At 53.7% G+C, this 23,240-nt stretch overlaps 1 protein-coding gene across 3 annotated transcripts; it reads right to left on the bottom strand.

Moving 5' to 3' along the window:
- Nucleotides 1-6,344: 6,344 nt before the first annotated feature.
- SPICE1 (spindle and centriole associated protein 1) lies at nucleotides 6,345-23,011 on the bottom strand. Of its 3 annotated transcripts, none has more exons than XM_075332821.1 (18): nucleotides 22,924-23,011; nucleotides 20,796-20,891; nucleotides 20,364-20,411; nucleotides 19,739-19,885; nucleotides 17,540-17,642; nucleotides 17,288-17,409; nucleotides 15,739-15,833; nucleotides 14,982-15,103; nucleotides 13,671-13,808; nucleotides 13,325-13,548; nucleotides 13,122-13,253; nucleotides 12,523-12,712; nucleotides 12,034-12,216; nucleotides 9,086-9,381; nucleotides 8,432-8,597; nucleotides 8,158-8,251; nucleotides 7,990-8,074; nucleotides 6,345-6,494 (listed from the first exon to the last, which is right to left on the bottom strand). In XM_075332821.1, exons 2-18 carry the CDS (start codon nucleotides 20,889-20,891, stop codon nucleotides 6,441-6,443), a joined length of 2,295 nt encoding a protein of 764 aa, XP_075188936.1. In that variant the 5' UTR covers nucleotides 22,924-23,011; the 3' UTR covers nucleotides 6,345-6,440. The 3 variants fall into 3 exon arrangements, with proteins under 3 accessions (XP_075188936.1, XP_075188935.1, XP_075188937.1); XM_075332820.1 differs by having other exon boundaries at nucleotides 8,432-8,600; XM_075332822.1 differs by lacking the exons at nucleotides 20,796-20,891; nucleotides 22,924-23,011 and adding an exon at nucleotides 20,738-20,786 and having other exon boundaries at nucleotides 8,432-8,600.
- Between the last annotated feature and the right edge of the window lie 229 nt (nucleotides 23,012-23,240).

Here is a 23,240-nt window from a genome sequence, read left to right on the forward strand (position 1 = left end):
CTACGAACTGAAGATGGTCGTCTCCTATCACGAAGCGTAGAAAGCGTTGGTGCTCTGTAGCAATCGGCACGTGGAGATAAGCATCCTTGATGTCTATTGATGCTAGGAAATCTCCTTGAGACATTGAGGCAATGACGGAGCGGAGGGATTCCATCCGGAACCGCCTGGCGTTCACATGCTTGTTGAGCAGTTTTAGGTCCAGAACAGGACGGAATGAGCCGTCCTTTTTTGGCACCACAAAGAGATTGGAGTAAAAACCTTGACCTCGTTCCTGAAGAGGAACAGGGACCACCACTCCTTCTGCTCTTAGAGAATTCACCGCCTGCAGAAGGGCATCTGCTCGGTCGGGATGTGGGGAAGTTCTGAAGAACCGAGGCGGAGGACGAGAACTGAACTCTATCCTGTACCCGTGAGACAAAATGTCTATTACCCACTGGTCTTTGACCTGTGGCAGCCAAATGTCGCAAAAGCGGGAGAGCCTGCCACCGACCGAGGATGCGGAGGGAGGCGGCCGAAAGTCATGAGGCAGCCGCCTTGGAAGCGGTACCTCCGGTTGCTTTCTTGGGGCGTGAGTGAGCCCGCCAGGAATCAGAGCTCCTTTGCTCTTTCTGAGTCCCTTTGGACGAGGAGAATTGGGGCTTGCCCGAGCCTCGAAAGGACCGAAACTTTGACTGCCACTTCCTCTGTGGAGGTTTGGTTGATCTGGGCTGGGGTAAGGAGGAGTCCTTACCTTTGGACTGTTTAATTATTTCCGCCAATTGCTCACCAAACAGTCTGTCTCCAGATAATGGCAAGCTGGTTAAACATTTTTTAGAAGCAGAATCCGCTTTCCATTCCTTTAACCACAAGGCTCTGCGCAAAACTACAGAGTTGGCGGATGCCATTGAGGTACGGCTCGTAGAGTCCAGTACCGCATTGATAGCGTAGGTCGCAAACGCAGACATTTGCGTAGTTAGGGACGCCACTTGCGGCACTGCTGGACGTATGATAGAGTCCACCTGTGCCAAACCAGCTGAAATAGCTTGGAGCGCCCACACAGCCGCGAATGCTGGAGCAAACGACGCGCCAATAGCTTCATAGACAGATTTCAACCAAAGGTCCATCTGTCTGTCATTGGCATCTTTAAGTGAAGCCCCATCCTCCACTGCAACTATGGATCTAGCTGCAAGCCTGGATATTGGAGGGTCCACTTTTGGACACTGGGTCCAGCGTTTGACCACGTCAGGGGGAAAAGGATAACGGGTATCCTTAAGGCGTTTAGAAAAACGCTTGTCCGGATAAGTATTGTGTTTCTGGATGGATTCTCTGAAGTCAGAGTGGTCCAGAAAAGTACTCAATTTACGCTTGGGATACAGGAAATGGAATTTCTCCTGCTGTGCAGCTGCCTCCTCTGCAGAAGGGGCTGGGGGAGAAATATCCAACAGCCTATTGATGGCCGCTATAAGGTCATTTACCATGGCGTCACCATCTGGCGTATCCAAATTGAGTGCGGCGTCAGGACAAGACTCCTGATCACCCACCTCTGAGCCATCATATAGAGACCCTTCTCGCTGAGACCCTGATCCGCGTGATGACGTGGAGGGTCTCTCCCAGCGAGCTCGCTTAGGCGGACTGGGACTGTCATCGGAGTCAGAGCCCTCAGCCTGTGATGCCTGGGACCCCCTTGAATTACGGATTAATTCCAGCTGAGGGGGGCCGGGGAACATAGACACAGCAGTGTCTATGGTCTGAGCAACTGGCCTGGACTGCAAGGTCTCCAGGATTTTTGTCATAGTCACAGACATTTTATCAGCAAAGACTGCAAATTCTGTCCCCGTTACCGGGGCAGGGTTCACAGGCGTCTCTGCCTGGGCTACCACCACCATAGACTCTGGCTGCCGAAGTGCCACTGGGACTGAACATTGCACACAATGAGGGTCGTTGGAGCCTGCTGGTAGATTAGCCCCACATGCTGTACAAGCACTGAAGACAGCCCGTGCCTTGGCACCCTTGCGTTTTGCGGATGACATGCTGTTGTCTCCTCAAAGCAATATAGGGTGTACAGCCAAGAAGCGACCTTACAGTGCAGTACACAAATATAACACTGTGGTACTAGTGGGGCCGCACGTATGTGCTGCTTACCGCCCGCTTAGCGCGGGTGTGTGGTCGCCAGAAACCCGTAGCCTGGGTCCCTCAGAGCCTGCGTCCGTTCTCCAGCCAGACTGCATGTGTATAATGGCTGCCGGCGTCCTGGGGAGCTGCAAGCCTGGGGGCGGGCCTAGGGCGTGCACAGAGAAAAAGCGCGAAGCCTGTGTCCTACTGTGCTCAGTGAGAGGGCTGGAGCATGTAAATCGTGCTCCAGCCCTCGGCGCTGCCGATTGAACAACGTCTCTCCCCTACCCTGATTGACAGGGTGGGGGGCGTTAACGAAGCGGAGCTAGGCCGCAGAAGACCGGGGACTAAAGTTAGAAGCGCCGCCGCCGTAAAAGCGCGGTCGGCGCGTCCCCGGCGCACTACAAGTCGCAGCTGCGCCGCCGCTCCAGGGGCGGTCGGCGCGGCGATCCACACACATAAAGTCCCCCAGTAATCTGCGGGGACTATAAGCCCAGCGCACAGCGCTACAGTCCCCGGCGCACTAGCACACCCAGCAAGCCTGGGGTGTGCGTGGCCTGCCATACGGGGACACAGAGTACCTGAAAGTTGCAGGGCCTTGTCCCTGAACGGCACTCCCGCTCCACATCCAGCAGGTTCTATGGGTCTGTGGATGGAGCCCGGCCTCAGGGCTTGGTGGCCGGTAAGATCCCACTTCTTCAGAGCCCCTCAGGGGGATGGGGAAGGAAAACAGCATGTGGGCTCCAGCCTCCGTACCCGCAATGGGTACCTCAACCTTACAAACCACAAGTGGGGTAAGAAGGGAGCATGCTGGGGGCCCCAAATGGGCCCTCTTTTCTTCCATCCGATATAGTCAGCAGCTACTGCTGACTAAACAGTGGAGCTATGCGTGGATGTCTGACCTCCTTCGCACAAAGCAGAAAACTGGTGAGCCAGTGATCCCACTGGGGGTGTATAGCCAGAAGGGGAGGGGCCTTACACTTTTTAGTGTAATTGCTTTGTGTGGCCTCCGGAGGCAGTGCTATACACCCAATCGTCTGGGTCTCCCAATGGAGCGCCGAAGAAATGGCAAATGAGGTTTAACACAGATAAGTGTAAGGTTATGCACATGGGAAGGAGAAACAGATGCTACGATTACTTACTAAATGGGAAACTGCTGGGGAAATCAGACATGGAAAAAGACTTAGGCATCTTAGTGAATAAGAATCTAAATTGGAGTGCCCAGTGTCAGGCAGCAGCCACCAAAGCAAATAGGGTGATGGGATGCATTAGAAGAGGTCTGGGGGCACGAGATGAAAACATCATTCTCCCTCTGTACAAATCACTAGTCAGACCACACTTGGAGTATTGTGTGCAATTTTGGGCGCCGGTGCTGAAGAAAGACATTACTGAACTTGAAAGGGTTCAGAGGCGGGCTACTAAAATAATAAATGGAATGGGTGCATTACAATACACGGAAAGGTTATCAAAATTAGGTCTATTTACTCTAGAAAAGAGAAGACTTAGGGGAGACCTAATAAATATGTACAAATATATCAGAGGGCCATATAGAGATCTCTCCCATGATCTGTTTGTACCAAGGACTATGACAAGAACAAGGGGGCATTCTTTTCGATTGGAGGAAAGAAAATTCCTACATCAGCATAGAAGGGGGTTCTTCACGGTAAGAGCAGTGAGGCTCTGGAACTCTCTTCCTGAGGAAGTGGTGATGGCCACTCACTGAATGAATTTAAGAGAGGAATGGATGCATTTCTTGTTAGCAAAAGTATAGAAGGTTAGAAATAGCATAATCTTACAGGTAGATAGAAGAGCAACCTAGATTATTACAGGAATGGGTGGGGCTGCAATACCAAGACAGGTTATTAAACTTGGGGTTAGTTAGTTAGGAAAAACAAAGGCTTAGGGGGATCTAATCACAATGTATAAATATATGAGGGGACAGTACAGAGACCTTTCCAAAGATCGCTTTACACCTAGGCCTGCGACTGGAACACGGGGGCATCCGCTACGTCTTGAGGAAAGAATGTTTAATCATAATCACAGATGAGGATTCTTTACTGTACGAGCAGTGAGACTATGGAGCTCTCTGCCGTATGATGTTGTATTGAGGGATTCACAAGTAAAATTTAAGCAGAGCCTGATCGCATTAATTGAAAAATATAATATTACCAGTTATGTATATTGGATTTTATGACAGGGTGTTGATCCAGGGAACTATTCTGATTGCCGTATGTGGAGTCAGGAAGGAATTTTTTTCCCCATTGGAGCTTATTTGACACATTGGGGTTTTTTTGCCTTCCTCTGGATCAACAAGTTAGGCTACGGGGTGAACTAGATAGACTTACAGTCTCCCTTCAACCTTAAAAAACTATGAAACTATGAATTGGTCGGTGGTTGACCTCCACCTTGCTATGCACCCCAATTTGGGATGTATTCCATCTGTCTGGATTTTGGCGGTTGGTGACTGTTCACATTCAGTCATCAGGCTTTGTCCACAGGCTTTTTACTTCATGCAGCATTTGCTTGGACCTGTCCCGCCCACAGCCATGACTCAGTCATGGGTACGGGATTGAAATAGACCAGGTGAGTGCTGCTAAGAGCAGTTCTACTATTCATATGTGAGGCCGTATGGCACATTTTATAAAAATATTTTAGTGTAGGACTGCTTCAAATGAGATTTGCTGTGACGTGGCGAAGCAGCTCAAGAAATTGCAATTTTTTGCCAAAAATCTCAAAAAATTTTTTATAATAAGTACAGTTCGGAATGTTTAGTGCTGTAGTGCACATTTGGTGCTGGCTTTTTGTTTTTTCGCTAATGATTCTAGACAGTTTTGCAGTCACATGGCGCTCCTTCCCTTCCGAGCCCTGCTGTGCATCAAAACAGTTGATTTCCACCACATACTAGGAATCAGCAGACTTGGGAGAAATTGCACAATACATTTTTATGGTGCATTTTTTCCTGTTACCCTTGAGAACAAAAAAAAGCTACTTGGTTGGAGTAACAATTTTGTGGTAAAAATGTATTTTTTTTATTTTCACACCTCAATGTTCTAAACTTCTGTGATGCCTCCGGGGGTTCAACAGGCTCACCAACCACCTAGATAAATTCCTTGAGGGGTCTAGTTTCCAAAATGGGGTTACTTCTGGGGGGGGTTTCCATTGTTTAGGCACCTCATGGGTTCTGCAAACACGACATGGCGTCCGCAAATGATTCCAGCTAATTTTGTTTTCAAAAATTCAAATGGCGCTCCTTCCGAGCCCCGCCATGCGCCCAAACAGTAGGTTTCCGCCATGTGAGGTATCGGCGTACTCAGGAGAAATTGCACAACAAATTTTATGGTGCATTTTCCGCTGTTGCTCTTGTTAAAGTGCAAAATGTTATGGCTAAAAGTAACATTTTTGTGGGAAAAAGTAAAATGTTCATTTTTCCTTCCACATTGCTTTGGTTCCGGTGAAGCACCTAAAGGGCTAATAAACGTCTTGGATGTGGATTTGAGCAGTGTTTAGAATGGGGTCACTTTTGGGTATTTTCTGTCACCTTGGCTGCTCAAAGTCTCTTCATATGAGATGTGGTCCCAAAAAAAAAAAAAAAGTTTTGTAAATTTTGTTGAAAAAATGAGAAGTTTCTGATGATCTTTGACCCCTTGTAACTTCCTAACAACAAAATGATGTTTCAAGAATTGCGCTGATGTAGTGACGAGAGGGGAATGGGATTTAGTGACTACTTTGTGGGATATGACTCTTTGGTTTAAGAGCAGAAAAATTTGAAATTTGCGCCATTTTCAAAAATTTCGCTTTCTGATATTTTTACAATTAAGCGCAAAAAATATCGGCCTAAATTTACCTGCTCTCTCGTGGGCTCCCGGCGCAGCCCCAGCTCTCTATCGTGGGCTCCCGGCGCAGCCCCAGCCCTCTCTCGTGGGCTCCCGGCGCAGCCTCAGCCCTCTCTCGTGGGCTCCCGGCGCAACCCCAGCCCTCTCTCGTGGGCTCCCGGCGCAGCCCCAGCCCTCTCTCGTGGGCTCCCGGCGCAGCCCCAGCCCTCTCTCGTGGGCTCCCGGCGCAGCCCCAGCTCTCTCGTGGGCTCCCGGCACATGGATGGCTGCAGCCAGCACTTTCCATAAAGGGGCGCCTGCCATAGCCAGATATATATGCGGAGGGGGTCTGCTCTGCACCCTCGTGCTGTCATTTTCATTATCACCCCTCTGTAGGTGAAAAAAACCCACTTAATTTATGTTAAAATCACAACAAATAGATTATTTAAATAGAATAACACAAAAAAAAACCAACTGATTTTATTAAGAAACCACATTATAAATTACATATAAATATAAAACACTGATGACGAGGGGTCACGAGACGTGGGCAGAAAGCGCGAACCAGCCCTCCTCCTTGTCCTTACCGACCTGCAAGACAAAGCGGGAGACGTCAGGAAGCGTGGCTGGTACTTGTGGTGCAGAGAGGGCAGATAGAGCTTATAATACAGGAACCGGTCAAAAAACAACAGACGTCTGAGAGGCAGAGGAGCCGCATGTAACGACGGATACTATAAACTGACAGCGACGATTGTCAGCCGCCCTCGCTACTGAGCGCTGGAGGAAAAATCCCGCTGTCATCCGCCTGTCCGAAAGCCGGCCGCGTCAGGCGCGGAGGAGACGGAAGCCGGCCGCGGAGGAGAGGAAAGCCGGCCGTGTCAGGCGCGGAGGAGAGGGAAGCCGGCCGCGGAGGAGAGGGAAGCCGGCCGCGGAGGAGAGGGAAGCCGGCCGCGGAGGAGAGGGAAGCCGGCCGCGGAGGAGAGGGAAGCCGGCCGCGGAGGAGAGGGAAGCCGGCCGCGGAGGAGAGGGAAGCCGGCCGCGGAGGAGAGGGAAGCCGGCCGCGGAGGAGAGGGAAGCCGGCCGCGGAGGAGAGGGAAGCCGGCCGCGGAGGAGAGGGAAGCCAGCCGCGGAGGAGAGGGAAGCCGGCCGCGTCTCGGGTGCGGAGGAGAGGAGTCGGGCGCGGAGGAGCGGGAAGCCGGGCGCGGAGGAGACGGAAGCCGGCCGCGGAGGAGAGGAAAGCCGGCCGCGTCAGGCACGGAGGAGAGGGAAGCCGGCCGCGGAGGAGAGGGAAGCCGGCCGCGTCTCGGGTGCGGAGGAGAGGAGTCGGGCGCGGAGGAGCGGGAAGCCGGGCGCGGAGGAGACGGAAGCCGGCCGCGGAGGAGAGGAAAGCCGGCCGCGTCAGGCACGGAGGAGAGGGAAGCCGACCGCGGAGGAGAGGGAAGCCGGCCGCGGAGGAGAGGGAAGCCAGCCGCGGAGGAGAGGGAAGCCGGCCGCGGAGGAGAGGGAAGCCGGCCGCGGAGGAGAGGGAAGCCGGCCGCGGAGGAGAGGGAAGCCGGCCGCGGAGAAGAGGGAAGCTGGCCGCGGAGGAGAGGGAAGCTGGCCGCGTCTCGGGTGCGGAGGAGAGGAGTCGGGCGCGGAGGAGCGGGAAGCCGGGCGCGGAGGAGCAGGAAGCCGGCCGCGGAGAAGAAAGCCGGCTGCGTCGGGCGTGGAGGAGAGGAAAGCCAGCCTTGTCCTGCACAGAAAGGGGCAGAGGGTATGGGTTTGGAGAACGGTCGGCCACATCAGGTGGGGGGTGGGGTGGGGGGTGTGCTTGAAGTGGGATTTTTTGACATCTCCTGTGAAATATGAGGGGAATCTAGAGAAATTCTACAATGAAATCTGCTGCTGTTTTTTCGGCAGACGTCCTGTGTTCACGCGTCCCAATACATTCCCTCTCCTGGCGTCCCGTGTCCTCACATCTCCGGGCAGTGACCATCGCTCTGGGCTGTATTGATGTCACCGCAGAGCCATACAACATGGAGCAGCAGATATGGCCGCCGTCCGGCCCCCACATCCCTCGGCTGGACGGCTGAATGCTGGCCCCTACCTTCATCCAGGAGGCGTCGGACGCTGCCCTCCCTCCTCTGGACGAGCCGGTCACGGATGAGCTGGATCTCTGGGAGGCGCCAGATCTAGGAACATTGGAGAGAAGTGTCAGCTCCGCAGCCCGTCTCCCAGAATGCAGCAGTGCTCGGCTTCTGACCCCGGGCCTTACCTGCGCCCGCTGCCTATAGACAGTGTATTCTCTGGAGAAGAATCGGTGAAGTGCGGCATTGGCGGGGCAGCGTCTATCAGCAGCGCTCTCCTTCCTGGAAACACAGGGTGAGATGCGTTACACGGCGCCGCTTATCATCCGAGGCAGCCATGAGAAGTGCAATCTTCACCATCGGCTGTTGTGACACCACAACTCCCAGCATGCCCCAGGAGACCATGCAGAGGGGTCCCTCCATAGCTGAGTACACGCGGTGTATACAGGAGCAGCGCAGTACCTGACTCCGCCTGCGGGGTGATGGGGGAGATGGCGGGCGACACCACCAGGCTCTGCTTCTGCTGCTCAATCAGTTGCAGCAGTTTATCCCGCGCTGCTGCGCTCTGCCGGTTCAGCTCTGCGATCCTCATCTCCAGAGTCCCCGCACCGTGTGCAGACGGCGCCTCCTGCTGGAGAGACCGCACACACGTCAGGAGCCGGCAGCACCCGCTACACTGCAGCCGCCTCCGCTCGCTGTCATGGAATAGAAACATCCACTGCATATACCGGTCACACGATGGACGCAGCGGAGCGCGGCTCGTCACACATGAAGTGTACGGTAACGAGCCGGCGGCGCTGTGTCCACCACCTCACCGGGACAGCGGACGCCGCCGAACACCGACGGCACGCAGAAAGGCAAAAACAGCAAGGAAAGAATATGCACAAAAATGGAGGAGTTACCTGCAGAGCTGCATTCATAACACGGCCACGTCCTGTCACAACCAGAATCAGAACTAATACAGCTCAATTCATCACTTTCCAATAGCATGTAACAAGCAGCAGAATTAGGAATGCAGCTCTGGATGTGACTGGAGGTAAGTAGGACGTTATCAGTATATAAGGGAGCGCAGACTCTGGGTAGAACAGTCACCTCCTTCCGTCCTCCAGGCGTTACCTTATTTTGTGCCGCCACATGTGAAGCGTCCACACTGTCCGTCCGGCCGCTGAACTGCGCCAGCTGAGCCTTCAGAGCATTATTCTGACAGGTGAGCTCGGCCATCCGGGACGCAATATCGTGATCATTGGTCAGGGGGGCGCTCGTTCTCTCTCTCACCGGCACCTGGTGCTCAGTATGGGGGTGACCGACGAGTGCATCTCCCCGAGGAAAATCCTGACCACGAGACGGTGAAATCCTCCTCCGTATGTAAGGAGCATCAGAAGACGAGAAGACTTCATGGTCACTGAGAAGCACTGAAATAAATAATGTCATGAAACATTGCATCCTGTATTATACTCCAGAGCTGCACTCACTATTCTGCTGGTGCAGTCACTGTGTACATACATCACTGATCCCGAGTTACCTCCTGTATTATACTCCAGAGCTGCACTCACTATTCTGCTGGTGCAGTCACTGTGTACATACATCACTGATCCTGAGTTACCTCCTGTATTATACTCCAGAGCTGCACTCACTATTCTGCTGGTGCAGTCACTGTATACATACATTACATTACTGATCCTGAGTTACCTCCTGTATTATCCTCCAGAGCTGCACTCACTATTCTGCTGGTGCAGTCACTGTGTACATACATTACATTACTGATCCTGAGTTACCTCCTGTAATATACTCCAGAGCTGCACTCACTATTCTGCTGGTGCAGTCACTGTGTACATACATTACATTACTGATCCTGAGTTACCTCCTGTATTATACTCCAGAGCTGCACTCACTATCCTGCTGGTGCAGTCACTGTGTACATACATTACATTACTGATCCTGAGTTACCTCCTGTATTATATACTCCAGAGCTGCACTCACTATTCTGCTGGTGCAGTCACTGTGTACATACATTACATTACTAATCCTGAGTTACCTCCTGTATTATACTCCAGAGCTACACTCACTATTCTGCTGGTGCAGTCACTGTGTACATACATTACTAATCCTGAGTTACCTCCTGTATTATACTCCAGAGCTACACTCACTATTCTGCTGGTGCAGTCACTGTGTACATTAGTGATCATGAGTTACCTCCTGTATTATACGCCAGAGCTGCACTCACTATTCTGCTGGTGCAGTCACTGTGTACATACATTACATTACTGATCCTGAGTTACCTCCTGTATTATACTCCAGAGCTGCACTCACTATACTGCTGGTGCAGTCACTGTGTACATACATTACATTACTGATCCTGAGTTATCGCCTGTATTATACTCCAGAGCTGCACTCACTATTCTGCTGGTGCAGTCACTGTGTACATACATTACATTACTGATTCTGAGTTACCTCCTGTATTATACTCCAGAGCTGCACTCACTATTCTGCTGGTGCAGTCACTGGGTACATTACTGATCTTGAGTTACCTCCTGTATTATACGCCAGAGCTGCACTCACTATTCTGCTGGTGCAGTCACTGTGTACATACATTACATTACTGATCCTGAGTTCCCTCCTGTATTATACTCCAGAGCTGCACTCACTATTCTGCTGGTGCAGTCACTGTATACATACATTACTGATCTTGAGTTACCTCCTGTATTATACTCCAGAGCTGCACTCACTATTCTGCTGGTGCAGTCACTGTGTACATACATTACATTACTGATCCTGAGTTACCTCCTGTATTATACTCCAGAGCTGCACTCACTATACTGCTGGTGCAGTCACTGTGTACATACATTACATTACTGATCCTGAGTTACCGCCTGTATTATACTCCAGAGCTGCACTCACTATTCTGCTGGTGCAGTCACTGGGTACATTACTGATCTTGAGTTACCTCCTGTATTATACGCCAGAGCTGCACTCACTATTCTGCTGGTGCAGTCACTGTGTACATACATTACATTACTGATCCTGAGTTCCCTCCTGTATTATACTCCAGAGCTGCACTCACTATTCTGCTGGTGCAGTCACTGTATACATACATTACTGATCTTGAGTTACCTCCTGTATTATACTCCAGAGCTGCACTCACTATTCTGCTGGTGCAGTCACTGTGTACATACATTACATTACTGATCCTGAGTTACCTCCTGTATTATACTCCAGAGCTGCACTCACTATTCTGCTGGTGCAGTCACTGTGTACAAACATTACATTACTGATCCTGAGTTACCTCATGTATTATACTCCAGAGCTGCACTCACTATTCTGCTGGTGCAGTCACTGTGTACATACATTACATTACTGATCCTGAGTTACCTCCGGTATTATACTCCAGAGCTGCACTCACTATTCTGCTGGTGCAGTCACTGTATACATACATTACATTACTGATCCTGAGTTACCTCCTGTATTATACTCCAGAGCTGCACTCACTATTCTGCTGGTGCAGTCACTGTATACATACATTACTGATCTTGAGTTACCTCCTGTATTATACTCCAGAGCTGCACTCACTCTTCTGCTGGTGCAGTCACTGTGTACATACATTACATTACTGATCCTGAGTTACCTCCGGTATTATACTCCAGAGCTGCACTCACTATTCTGCTGGTGCAGTCACTGTATACATACATTACTGATCTTGAGTTACCTCCTGTATTATACTCCAGAGCTGCACTCACTCTTCTGCTGGTGCAGTCACTGTGTACATACATTACATTACTGATCCTGAGTTACCTCCGGTATTATACTCCAGAGCTGCACTCACTATTCTGCTGGTGCAGTCACTGTGTACATACATTACATTACTGATCCTGAGTTACCTCCGGTATTATACTCCAGAGCTGCACTCACTATTCTGCTGGTGCAGTCACTGTGTACATACATTACATTACTGATCCTGAGTTACCTCCGGTATTATACTCCAGAGCTGCACTCACTATTCTGCTGAATTGAGCTATTAATGTAGTAATAGAGATCTTTACTATTCCGCTCTATGATAATGCACTCACGTGATTTCTGGTCCCCGGTTTCCGCCCACGTCCTCTGTCTGGGAGGAGATAACATGATGGCGGGCTCAAAATCCAGCAGAGACCCCGCGTCCCCATGTGATGTGGGCACCTGCTTAGTGCTGGACACGCCATACTCAGGGTGGGGCGCCGCTGAGTCTCCACGCTCCGCTCCATGGTGGAAACCTGTTACAGAAGGACATTCATGTATCTCCCTGGTGGACGCCGGTCAGTGGCAGCCGTGCAGGAGCAGAGGAAAGCTGGGTGACCTGTAGCAGCAGCACAGCAGCCATGCCCAGCGGTTCTGTAGACAATGTATAGCGGGGGAAGCGTATGTGCAGCTACCGCTCCTGCCCAACGGGGGTTTCAGGGTCCAGTACATCGGACCAGCGGGGGTCCCAGCGCTCAGACAGACCACCCCTGACCGGCAGGCCGTCCCCCATCCTGGAGACTGGTGATAAAGGTTGGTTGTAACATTGCAGGTTAACTCACCGGGTGCCGACAGCGGGTGGGCCGACAGCGGGTGGGCCGACAGCGGGTGGGCCGACAGCGGGTGGGCCGTCAGCGGGTGGGCAGAGGCGTCGTTGGTTGAGGCTTTCGTCTGCTCTTGGACGGGCGCAGGACGTCTGATCGTAGCCTCCCCAGTAGTCGGTGACTGGTCAGACACGGGCCAGTGACTGCTCTGTGGAAGATAAAGCATGGCTGCAACACATGCGTGAGGCTGCAGAGACGCTGGTCTGCTCCTCCGCCTATGACTAGGACTGCTGGGGGTCCGACCCCTGGGACCGCCCTGATGAGCAGAATAGAGCTCAGTATTTAGTGACTGGGGCTGACCCGCAGTACCGTACACAGCCACACGGGGCAGGGGGCGCTGTGGGCACTGCAGTGATGGGCCTCCCGTACTCCAGCCCCCTTCATGCTCTTAGTCAGAGGGTTCCTATGTTTTCAGCCGCCCCCTGATAATACATCACTGGTGTCCCGCCAGTGTCCCATGGGTCCCCCTATACCCCCAAATGTGGGTGTGTGCGGGGTCAGCCGCCTATTCTGAAGGCTATATCTACAGAAGGAAGGCGATGCTATCCGGACATTACCGGGGACGCGGAGCCGCCGTCCTTCATGGCGAGAATCTCTGCGGTCAGAGCGTCTATCAGCAGCCGCTGTTCCGTCAGCTCGTCCTTCAGCCGCTGCCGCTCCACTGACTCCTGGCGCAGCTGCCGGTCGCTCTGCAGAAGCCGCAGGTTAGTGCCCCCGACCTGTAAGGCGGTAACCCCGGCCCCTGGTCCGCCCGCCTCACCTCCTTCAGGTAGGACACCAGTCGCCGTATGGCGCTGACGAGGGACAGGGTGAAGCCCGTCAGCCCCTGAGACTGCGGCGCGGAGGGCACAGCCCGGCCGCTCTCCTGCTCGTAGGTCTCCAGCTCCCGCTCCACCTCCTGGATCATCTGCTTCAGGACGTCCAGGCTGGACGGCTCGTGTGCGGCGGGGGCCGGCGGGCCGGGGGGTGGTCTCGTCTTCTTTCCTTCAGTAGAATAAGAAAGATTGCAATTAACCTGTAGCAGTTTCCATCCCCCCCCCCAGCGTGACATGGGCTTTGTGTCTGGGCTGAGGGGCCGCTGTTTTCCGGGGGTCCGGCACATCTACCTTTTCTCTGCAGCTTTCGCTGGTTCGGAGGCTGTGGGTTTAATATGCGGCCGATGACGATGCTGGTTTCCGCTTCCTGCGGTTCTTCCTCCGTCAGTCGCGTCTTCACCTTGTTCACCGCGGCGGTGGCGTTTAATGCTGGCGAGAAAAGCAGCGTGTGAACACTGCCCAAGGGGAATGTGGCAGTAAATAGGGCGGCTACCCCCGTACACTGCAGGTCATGGTGGAGTCCAAGAGGACCGACGCCAATCCCCCTCCCATTCCGTACATACAGCTCCTGTGCAGAGCAATGCATCTCCATGGTTACAGACTACGGTCTGTGAAGAGGAGGAGCTAGAGGAAGGAGCGCGCGAGTCCACAGTCAGCAGGCCGCGGCGCGAGTCCACAGTCAGCAGGCAGCGGCGCGAGTCCACAGTCAGCAGGCAGCGGCGCGAGTCCACAGTCAGCAGGTAGCGGCGCGAGTCCACAGTCAAGGCCGCGGCGCGAGTCCACAGTCAGCAGGCAGCGGCGCGAGTCCACAGTCAGCAGGCAGCGGCGCGAGTCCACAGTCAGCAGGCCGCGGCGCGAGTCCACAGTCAGCAGGTAGCGGCGCGAGTCCACAGTCAAGGCCGCAGCGCGAGTCCACAGTCAAGGCCGCAGCGCGAGTCCACAGTCAAGGCCGCAGCGCGAGTCCACAGTCAAGGCCGCAGCGCGAGTCCACAGCCAAGGCCGCAGCGCGAGTCCACAGCCAAGGCCGCAGCGCGAGTCCACAGCCAAGGCCGCAGCGCGAGTCCACAGTCAAGGCCGCAGCGCGAGTCCACAGTCAAGGCCGCAGCGCGAGTCCACAGCCAAGGCCGCAGCGCGAGTCCACAGCCAAGGCCGCAGCGCGAGTCCACAGCCAAGGCCGCAGCGCGAGTCCACAGCCAAGGCCGCAGCGCGAGTCCACAGTCAAGGCCGCAGCGCGAGTCCACAGTCAAGGCCGCAGCGCGAGTCCACAGTCAAGGCCGCAGCGCGAGTCCACAGTCAAGGCCGCAGCGCGAGTCCACAGCCAAGGCCGCAGCGCGAGTCCACAGCCAAGGCCGCAGCGCGAGTCCACAGCCAAGGCCGCAGCGCGAGTCCACAGTCAAGGCCGCAGCGCGAGTCCACAGTCAGGCCGCGCGTGGTTTGCTTGTATCCTGTAACCATGGCAATACACCGGTCAAGGCTGCAAACACAAAACATTAGGAGCTTTCGATGGAGATTATATGCGGATGTCGCTTATTTTAGAGGCAGTGGAGTAATTAGCTGTAAAGGGGGGACATCGCCTTTAATAAAGGGGATTAATCTTCTTACCTATATGGTTCTTTGGGGGGTGGTCGGCCCCTTTGGGCGTTATAAAGGGGTCCTGCACGTTATCTCCGGACCACTGATCAGATGTGAGATGAGAACTCTCTTCAGTCAATATCCGGCGAACCCTGGAAAAATATCCGGAGACAGGACCGTTACTTCACGGCCCTCCCCAACCATGGCAGCCCGCTCAACACAACCCGGACCCCCATATAGAGACATCCCACCCTATACCAGGGTCACCGGTGATCCCACATGGGGAGGTGCGTCTCCATGATGGCATGTTCTGAATCAGTAGATTATCTCTTAAAGACAATCTACTTTCCCAAAATGATAACCTTCCCACCGCTGGAGACCACTGACCTCGGCCCGGCAAGGAGGGTGCGGAATGCAGACCTTCCTCCCAGGAGAGACCATTACAGCACTCATCGGAGTAATACTACCACCCCATATCAGTGATCGGTGGGGGCCGGGTGCAGAGACCCCACAACCAATAGCGTTAAGAGGCAAAAGTCAATGTTTTCTGAAATAATCAGTGCTCTGTAAATGTCCCCTACGTCCACCCCCTCTGGTGTGGTGCCCGGTGGGAGTAGTAGTGGGTTTGCCCTCTGACCACACTCTGCTGTGTGAATGAGGCCTCATGAGGGTATATACCAGGCTGGGCCCCCCGCAGTGCAGGGCCCCCGCAGGCCGCTATATCCTGTCTGATGGACTACAGGCCCAGGTGGCACAAAGCCGACATCCAGGCCACGAGAAGACTCACTTCTCTGTGTCTAGGCCGGGCTGGAAGCTGAAGGACACCTCCGCATCTTCATCATCACTGTCCTCAGGCCGCATCTCCTCCACCTCATTCAGAGCCTAACATCAGAAAGGATCAAATGGCAGAACATGGTGATCAAACACCACCACCACCATCATCACCATCATCATCATCACAAATCATCATCATCGTCACCACCACCATCATCATCATCATCATCGTCACCACCACCATCATCATCATCATCATCATCACAAATCATCATCATCGTCACCACCACCATCATCATCATCATCACCACCACCATCATCATCATCATCACCATCATCATCATCATCATCATCACCATCATCACCACCACCATCATCATCATCACAAATCATCATCATCATCACAAATCATCATCATCGTCACCACCACCATCATCATCATCATCATCGTCACCACCACCATCATCATCATCATCATCACCATCATCATCACCATCATCATCATCATGATCATCATCATCATCGTCACCACCACCATCATCATCATCATCATCATCATCGTCACCACCACCATCACCATGATCATCATCACCATCATCACCACCACCATCATCATCATCACAAATCATCATCATCGTCACCACCACCATCATCATCATCATCATCGTCACCACCACCATCATCATCATCATCACCATCATCATCACCATCATCATCACCATCATCATCACCATCATCATCACCGTCACCACCACCATCATCATCATCATCATCGTCACCACCATCACCATCATCACCATCATCATCACCATCACCATCATCATGATCATCATCACCATCATCATCATCACAAATCATCATCATCACAAATCATCATCATCGTCACCACCACCATCATCATCATCATCGTCACCACCACCATCATCATCATCATCATCACCATCATCATCACCATCATCATCATCGTCACCACCACCATCATCATCATCATCGTCACCACCACCATCATCATCATCATCACCATCATCATCATCATCATCATCACCATCATCACAAATCATCATCATCACCATCATCATCATCACCATCACCATCACAAATCATCATCATCATCGTCACCATCATCATCATCACCACCATCACAAATCATCATCATCACCATCATCATCATCACCATCACCATCACAAATCATCATCATCATCGTCACCATCATCATCATCACCACCATCATCACCAATCACCATCATCATCATAATCATCATCACAAATCATCATCATCATCATCACCACCATCATCATCATCACCACCATCATCATCATCATGATCATCATCATCATCACCACCATCATCATCATCATTACCATCACTATCATCACCACCACCACCACCATCATCATCATCACCATCGTCACCATCATCGTCACCATCACAAATCATCATCATCATCATCACAAATCATCACCACCATCGTCACCATCGTCATCACCATCGTCACCACCACCTTTAATGAGAAGACTCTGTACAGGGCTCCTCAGAACAACCAATCCTTGGTGCTATTACCTGAGGGTCCATGATGCTCTCGCTGAGGATGGACAGGCGGGTAGGGGGGTCCTTCTTCAGTGTTATGGGTCCACATGAAGTTTCCAGGTCACAAGATGGAGCCATGGTGACATGTGGGAAGCCTGGAACAATAAGAGGACAAATACATAAAACTGGAGGCGTTGCATGGGCAGGAGAGCTGGAGATCTCCGGGGTCTTCTGTCTGGGGACATAGAGGTAGAACAATGCGGACATGATCATATACATTAGTACCGGTGTGTCTGCGGGGGGCGTCTCCAAACAGATCCTTCACCACAGCCATGGCCCTGTCCGAGCGCTCCAGGACGTCCTTCATCTGGTACTGATCCGAGAGAATCTGCAGAGACAAACACAAGTAATGACGAGGAAAGTAACGGATGGAAAACCCCAGAAAGTGATCACAAGAGGATCTCCGGTACAAGATCACGACATCAGCGACACTGGACGATCATTATATGGTACCAGATACCGGCTTCTCCCATACACGACACAACGGCAAGACGACAAGTCATCCAGGCTGAAGTGTCTGATCCCTGCACGTCCCTCCACTGACCTCAGAGCAGCGCTCATACAGCCCAGATTATACTCCAGAGCTGCACTATTCTGCTGCTGCAGTCACTGTGTACATACATTACATTACTGATCCTGAGTTACCTCCTGTATTATACTCCAGAGCTGCACTCAGTATTCTGCTGGTGCAGTCACTGTGTACATACATTACATTACTGATCCTGAGTTACATCCTGTGTTATACTCCAGAGCTGCACTCACTATTCTGCTGGTGCAGTCACTGTGTACATACATTACATTACTGATCCTGAGTTACCTCCTGTATTATCCTCCAGAGCTGCACTCACTATTCTGCTGGTGCAGTCACTGTGTACATACACTACCATACTGATCCTGAGTTACCTCCTGTATTATACTCCAGAGCTGCACTCACTATTCTGCTGGTGCAGTCACTGTGTACATACATTACATTACTGATCCTGAGTTACATCCTGTGTTATACTCCAGAGCTGCACTCACTATTCTGCTGGTGCAGTCACTGTGTACATACATTACATTACTGATCCTGAGTTACCTCCTGTATTATACTCCAGAGCTGCACTCACTATTCTGCTGGTGCAGTCACTGTGTACATACATTACATTACTGATCCTGAGTTACCTCCTGTATTATACTCCAGAGCTGCACTCGCTATTCTGCTGCTGCAGTCACTGTGTACATACATTACATTACTGATCCTGAGTTACCTCCTGTATTATACTCCAGAGCTGCACTCACTATACTGCTGGTGCAGTCACTGTGTACATACATTACTGATCCTGAGTTACCTCCTGTATTATACTCCAGAGCTGCACTCGCTATTCTGCTGGTGCAGTCACTGTGTACATACATTACATTACTGATCCTGAGTTACCTCCTGTATTATACTCCAGAGCTGCACTCACTATTCTGCTGGTGCAGTCACTGTGTACATACATTACCGTATATTACTGATCCTGAGTTACCTCCTGTATTATACTCCAGAGCTGCACTCACTATTCTGCTGGTGCAGTCACTGTGTACATACATTACATTACTGATCCTGAGTTACCTCCTGTATTATACTCCAGAGCTGCACTCACTATTCTGCTGGTGCAGTCACTGTGTACATACATTACCGTATATTACTGATCCTGAGTTACCTCCTGTATTATACTCCAGAGCTGCACTCGCTATTCTGTTGGTGCAGTCACTGTGTACATACATTACATTACTGATCCTGAGTTACCTCCTGTATTATACTCCAGAGCTGCACTCACTATTCTGCTGGTACAGTCACTGTGTACATGCATTACATTACTGATCCTGAGTTACCTCCTGTATTATACTCCAGAGCTGCACTCACTATTCTGCTGGTGCAGTCACTATGTACATACATTACATTACTGATCCTGAGTTACCTCCTGTATTATACTCCAGAGCTGCACTCACTATTCTGCTGGTGCAGTCACTGTGTACAGACATTACATTACTGATCCTGAGTTACCTCCTGTATTATACTCCAGAGCTGCAGTCACTATTCTGCTGGTGCAGTCACTGTGTACATACATTACATTACTGATCCTGAGTTACCTCCTGTATTATACTCCAGAGCTGCACTCACTATTCTGCTGGTGCAGTCACTGTGTACATACATTACATTACTGATCCTGAGTTACCTCCTGTATTATACTCCAGAGCTGCAGTCACTATTCTGCTGGTGCAGTCACTGTGTACATACATTACATTACTGATCCTGAGTTACCTCCTGTATTATACTCCAGAGCTGCAGTCACTATTCTGCAGGCTTCAGAGCTGAACTCTGCCAGCAATGAGTAAAGTACACTGACAGTTTATGTTCCTCTCGTTGATATGTGACGTCCCTGTCGCTTGCGTTCTCTTTACCTCCATCATCAGCGCCAGGCGTCTGTCCTCCAGGGGGTCCGGGGTGCCCCCGTTCTGTCTTCTCCACTCTTTCCTTAAGGATTTCTTTCTCAGCTCCCATTGGGCCAGGCTGTGATTTCTGGACTTGTGGATCTCATGACGCTGAACCTGCAGCAGAGGAGACAGATCAATGGACACGAACCCCCAAGAGAGCAAACTAGCCGAGCCCAGACGTCGCCCCCCGGTCTGCACATTGTGTGTGACTGCAGCTCAGTCCCATTCACTTTAATAGAGAGGAGCTGTAATACCAGACACAACCTGAGGGCAGGGGAGGCGCTGTCTCTGGAAGAAGCAGCCATGGTTTTCTGATACGCGTCTACTTAAAGGGCCGGCCCGGTGTGATGCAAATGAAGCTTCAGAACATGAATGAAAATATTCTCATCAGTATCCGGAGGCAGCGAGCGATGCTGACCATTACTGAGCCTCTGCCATTCACTGACAGCAAGCGGAGGTCTTGGGGGAGGGGGGGGTAGTGTATCAGAATAGAGCGCTTCTAACATTATGGTGCTGATGCTATGGTTACATAAATCCGGACCGGCCCTTTAAATGTGAAAATCCCGGACCACATCCGGCTGTCGGCACTCACCAGCTCCTCGGGGGTCGCACGATGGACGCCCAGATCTTGTATGGAGCTCTGAAAGACAGCAGAAACACAATGAGACCCCGGAAAAGGGCGAACAGGAGACTGTGGGGGGCTCCGAGCCGAGTGCAGGGCCGTCCGCCAGAGGGGGCAACACGGAGGACCACTGCGACCCAGAGACCACAGGGGGCTCCGAGCCGAAATACAGGGCCGTCCACCAGAGGGGGGCAACACGGAGGACCACTGCGACCCAGAGACCACAGGGGGCTCCGAGCCGAAATACAGGGCCGTCCACCAGAGGGGGGGCTACACAGAGGACTGCTGCGACCCAGAGAACACAGAGCGCAGGGGGCGACAATGAGACCGGACACATGGAACACCTTCATATAAGCCGAGCTGTCCTCCGCAGTGTGAGGAGCGGACCCCCGAGACACTCACGTCCCACGCCTGGCGCACAAGGGTCTTCTTCCTGCTTCCCGCTGATTTCTTGACTCCTGACCAACCGCTAAGAGGACGAGGGCAACGTCCAGACATCTGCGGAGAAGAGGGGGAGTGAGGACCGGTCGCCCCCCACCCTCATCACCCGCCAGTGACGCTCCCCACAAATTATCACCCACCAGTGATTCCCTCGACTCCTCATCCCCCTCCAGTGACGCCCCCCAACCCCTCAGTGCCCACTCCGATCCTCCGTCGCCCCTCAGTGCCCCCTCCGATCCTCCGTCGCCCCTCAGTGCCCCCTCCGATCCTCCGTCGCCCCTCAGTGCCCCCTCCGATCCTCAGTGCCCCCTCCGATCCTCAGTGCCCCCTCCGATCCTCCGTCGCCCCTCAGTGCCCCCTCCGATCCTCCGTCGCCCCTCAGTGCCCCCTCCGATCCTCCGTCGCCCCTCAGTGCCCCCTCCGATCCTCCGTCGCCCCTCAGTGCCCCCTCCGATCCTCAGTGCCCCCTCCGATCCTCAGTGCCCCCTCCGATCCTCCGTTGCCCCTCAGTGCCCCCTCCGATGCTCAGTGCCCCCTCCGATCCTCCATCATCCCTCAGTGACCCCTCCGATCCTCAGTGCCCCCTCCGATCCTCCATCATCCCTCAGTGCCCCCTCCGATGCCCCTCAGTGACCCCTCCGATCCTCAGTGCCCCCTCCGATCCTCCATCATCCCTCAGTGCCCCCTCCGATCCTCCATCATCCCTCAGTGCCCCCTCCGATCCTCCATCATCCCTCAGTGCCCCCTCCGATCCTCCGTCGCCCCTCAGTGCCCCCTCCGATCCTCCGTCGCCCCTCAGTGCCCCCTCCGATCCTCCGTCGCCCCTCAGTGCCCCCTCCGATCCTCAGTGCCCCCTCCGATCCTCCGTCGCCCCTCAGTGACCCCTCCGATCCTCAGTGCCCCCTCCGATCCTCCGTCGCCCCTCAGTGACCCCTCCGATCCTCAGTGCCCCCTCCGATCCTCCGTCGCCCCTCAGTGCCCCCTCCGATCCTCCATCATCCCTCAGTGCCCCCTCCGATCCTCCGTCGCCCCTCAGTGCCCCCTCCGATCCTCTGTCGCCCCTCAGTGCCCCCTCCGATCCTCCATCACCCCTCAGTGCCCCCTCCGATCCTCCATCACCCCTCAGTGCCCCCTCCGATCCTCCGTCGCCCCTCAGTGCCCCCTCCGATCCTCCGTCGCCCCTCAGTGCCCCCTCTGATCCTCCGTCGCCCCTCAGTGCCCCCTCCGATCCTCAGTGTGCCCTCCGATCCTCCGTCGCCCCTCAGTGCCCCCTCCGATCCTCCGTCGCCCCTCAGTGCCCCCTCCGATCCTCCGTCGCCCCTCAGTGCCCCCTCCGATCCTCCGTCGCCCCTCAGTGCCCCCTCCGATCCTCCGTCGCCCCTCAGTGCCCCCTCCGATCCTCCGTCGCCCCTCAGTGCCCCCTCCGATCCTCCGTCGCCCCTCAGTGCCCCCTCCGATCCTCCGTCGCCCCTCAGTGCCCCCTCCGATCCTCCGTCGCCCCTCAGTGCCCCCTCCGATCCTCCGTCGCCCCTCAGTGCCCCCTCCGATCCTCAGTGTGCCCTCCGATCCTCTGTCGCCCCTCAGTGCCCCCTCCGATCCTCCGTCGCCCCTCAGTGCCCCCTCCGATCCTCCGTCGCCCCTCAGTGCCCCCTCCGATCCTCAGTGCCCCCTCCGATCCTCCGTCACCCCTCAGTGCCCCCTCCGATCCTCCGTCGCCCCTCAGTGCCCCCTCCGATCCTCAGTGCCCCCTCCGATCCTCCGTCACCCCTCAGTGCCCCCTCCGATCCTCCGTCGCCCCTCAGTGCCCCCTCCGATCCTCCGTCGCCCCTCAGTGCCCCCTCCGATCCTCCGTCGCCCCTCAGTGCCCCCTCCGATCCTCCGTCGCCCCTCAGTGCCCCCTCCGATCCTCCGTCACCCCTCAGTGCCCCCTCCGATCCTCCGTCACCCCTCAGTGCCCCCTCCGATCCTCCGTCGCCCCTCAGTGCCCCCTCCGATCCTCCGTCACCCCTCAGTGCCCCCTCCGATCCTCAGTGCCCCCTCCGATCCTCCGTCACACCTCAGTGCCCCCTGTGATCCCGGCCGCTCTCACCCTCCGGTTCTGGTCTCCGCTCCGGATTGAACGTTAGCGCCGCCGCAGACTCCAATCGGCGCCGGAGATCCGGATCCTACGTCACTTCCTGTTAAGTTCCCATGACAACAGTATAACGCCTGCACTGACAGTTGGGGGGCGGCGGCGGTGACGGGCTCCGGGGCCAGTGCGTGACGAGAACAGGAGAGGAGAGGAGGAGGGGAGTGAAAGGAGGAGAGGAGAGGAGGACAATGGGACAGGAAAGGAAAGGAGAGCAAGACCGAATAGGAACACAGGAGAGAAGGACAACACAAGAGAAGGACAGAAGAGGAAAACAG

Source organism: Anomaloglossus baeobatrachus, chromosome 2 (assembly GCF_048569485.1).
Source record: "Anomaloglossus baeobatrachus isolate aAnoBae1 chromosome 2, aAnoBae1.hap1, whole genome shotgun sequence".
Classification (NCBI taxonomy): Eukaryota; Metazoa; Chordata; class Amphibia; order Anura; family Aromobatidae; genus Anomaloglossus; species Anomaloglossus baeobatrachus.

What these genes read in the sequence shown, in the direction of transcription:
- SPICE1 (XM_075332820.1), bottom strand. Translation starts at nt 20,891, where the DNA reads ATGTCTGGACGTTGCCCTCGTCCTCTTAGCGGTTGGTCAGGAGTCAAG. An exon ending in GCCTGGCGCTGATGATGGAG is followed by an intron (nt 17,643 to 19,738) that starts GTAAAGAGAACG and finishes TTGTCTCTGCAG; the next exon opens with ATTCTCTCGGATCAGTACCA. An exon ending in CGCCCCCCGCAGACACACCG is followed by an intron (nt 17,410 to 17,539) that starts GTACTAATGTAT and finishes TTATTGTTCCAG; the next exon opens with GCTTCCCACATGTCACCATG.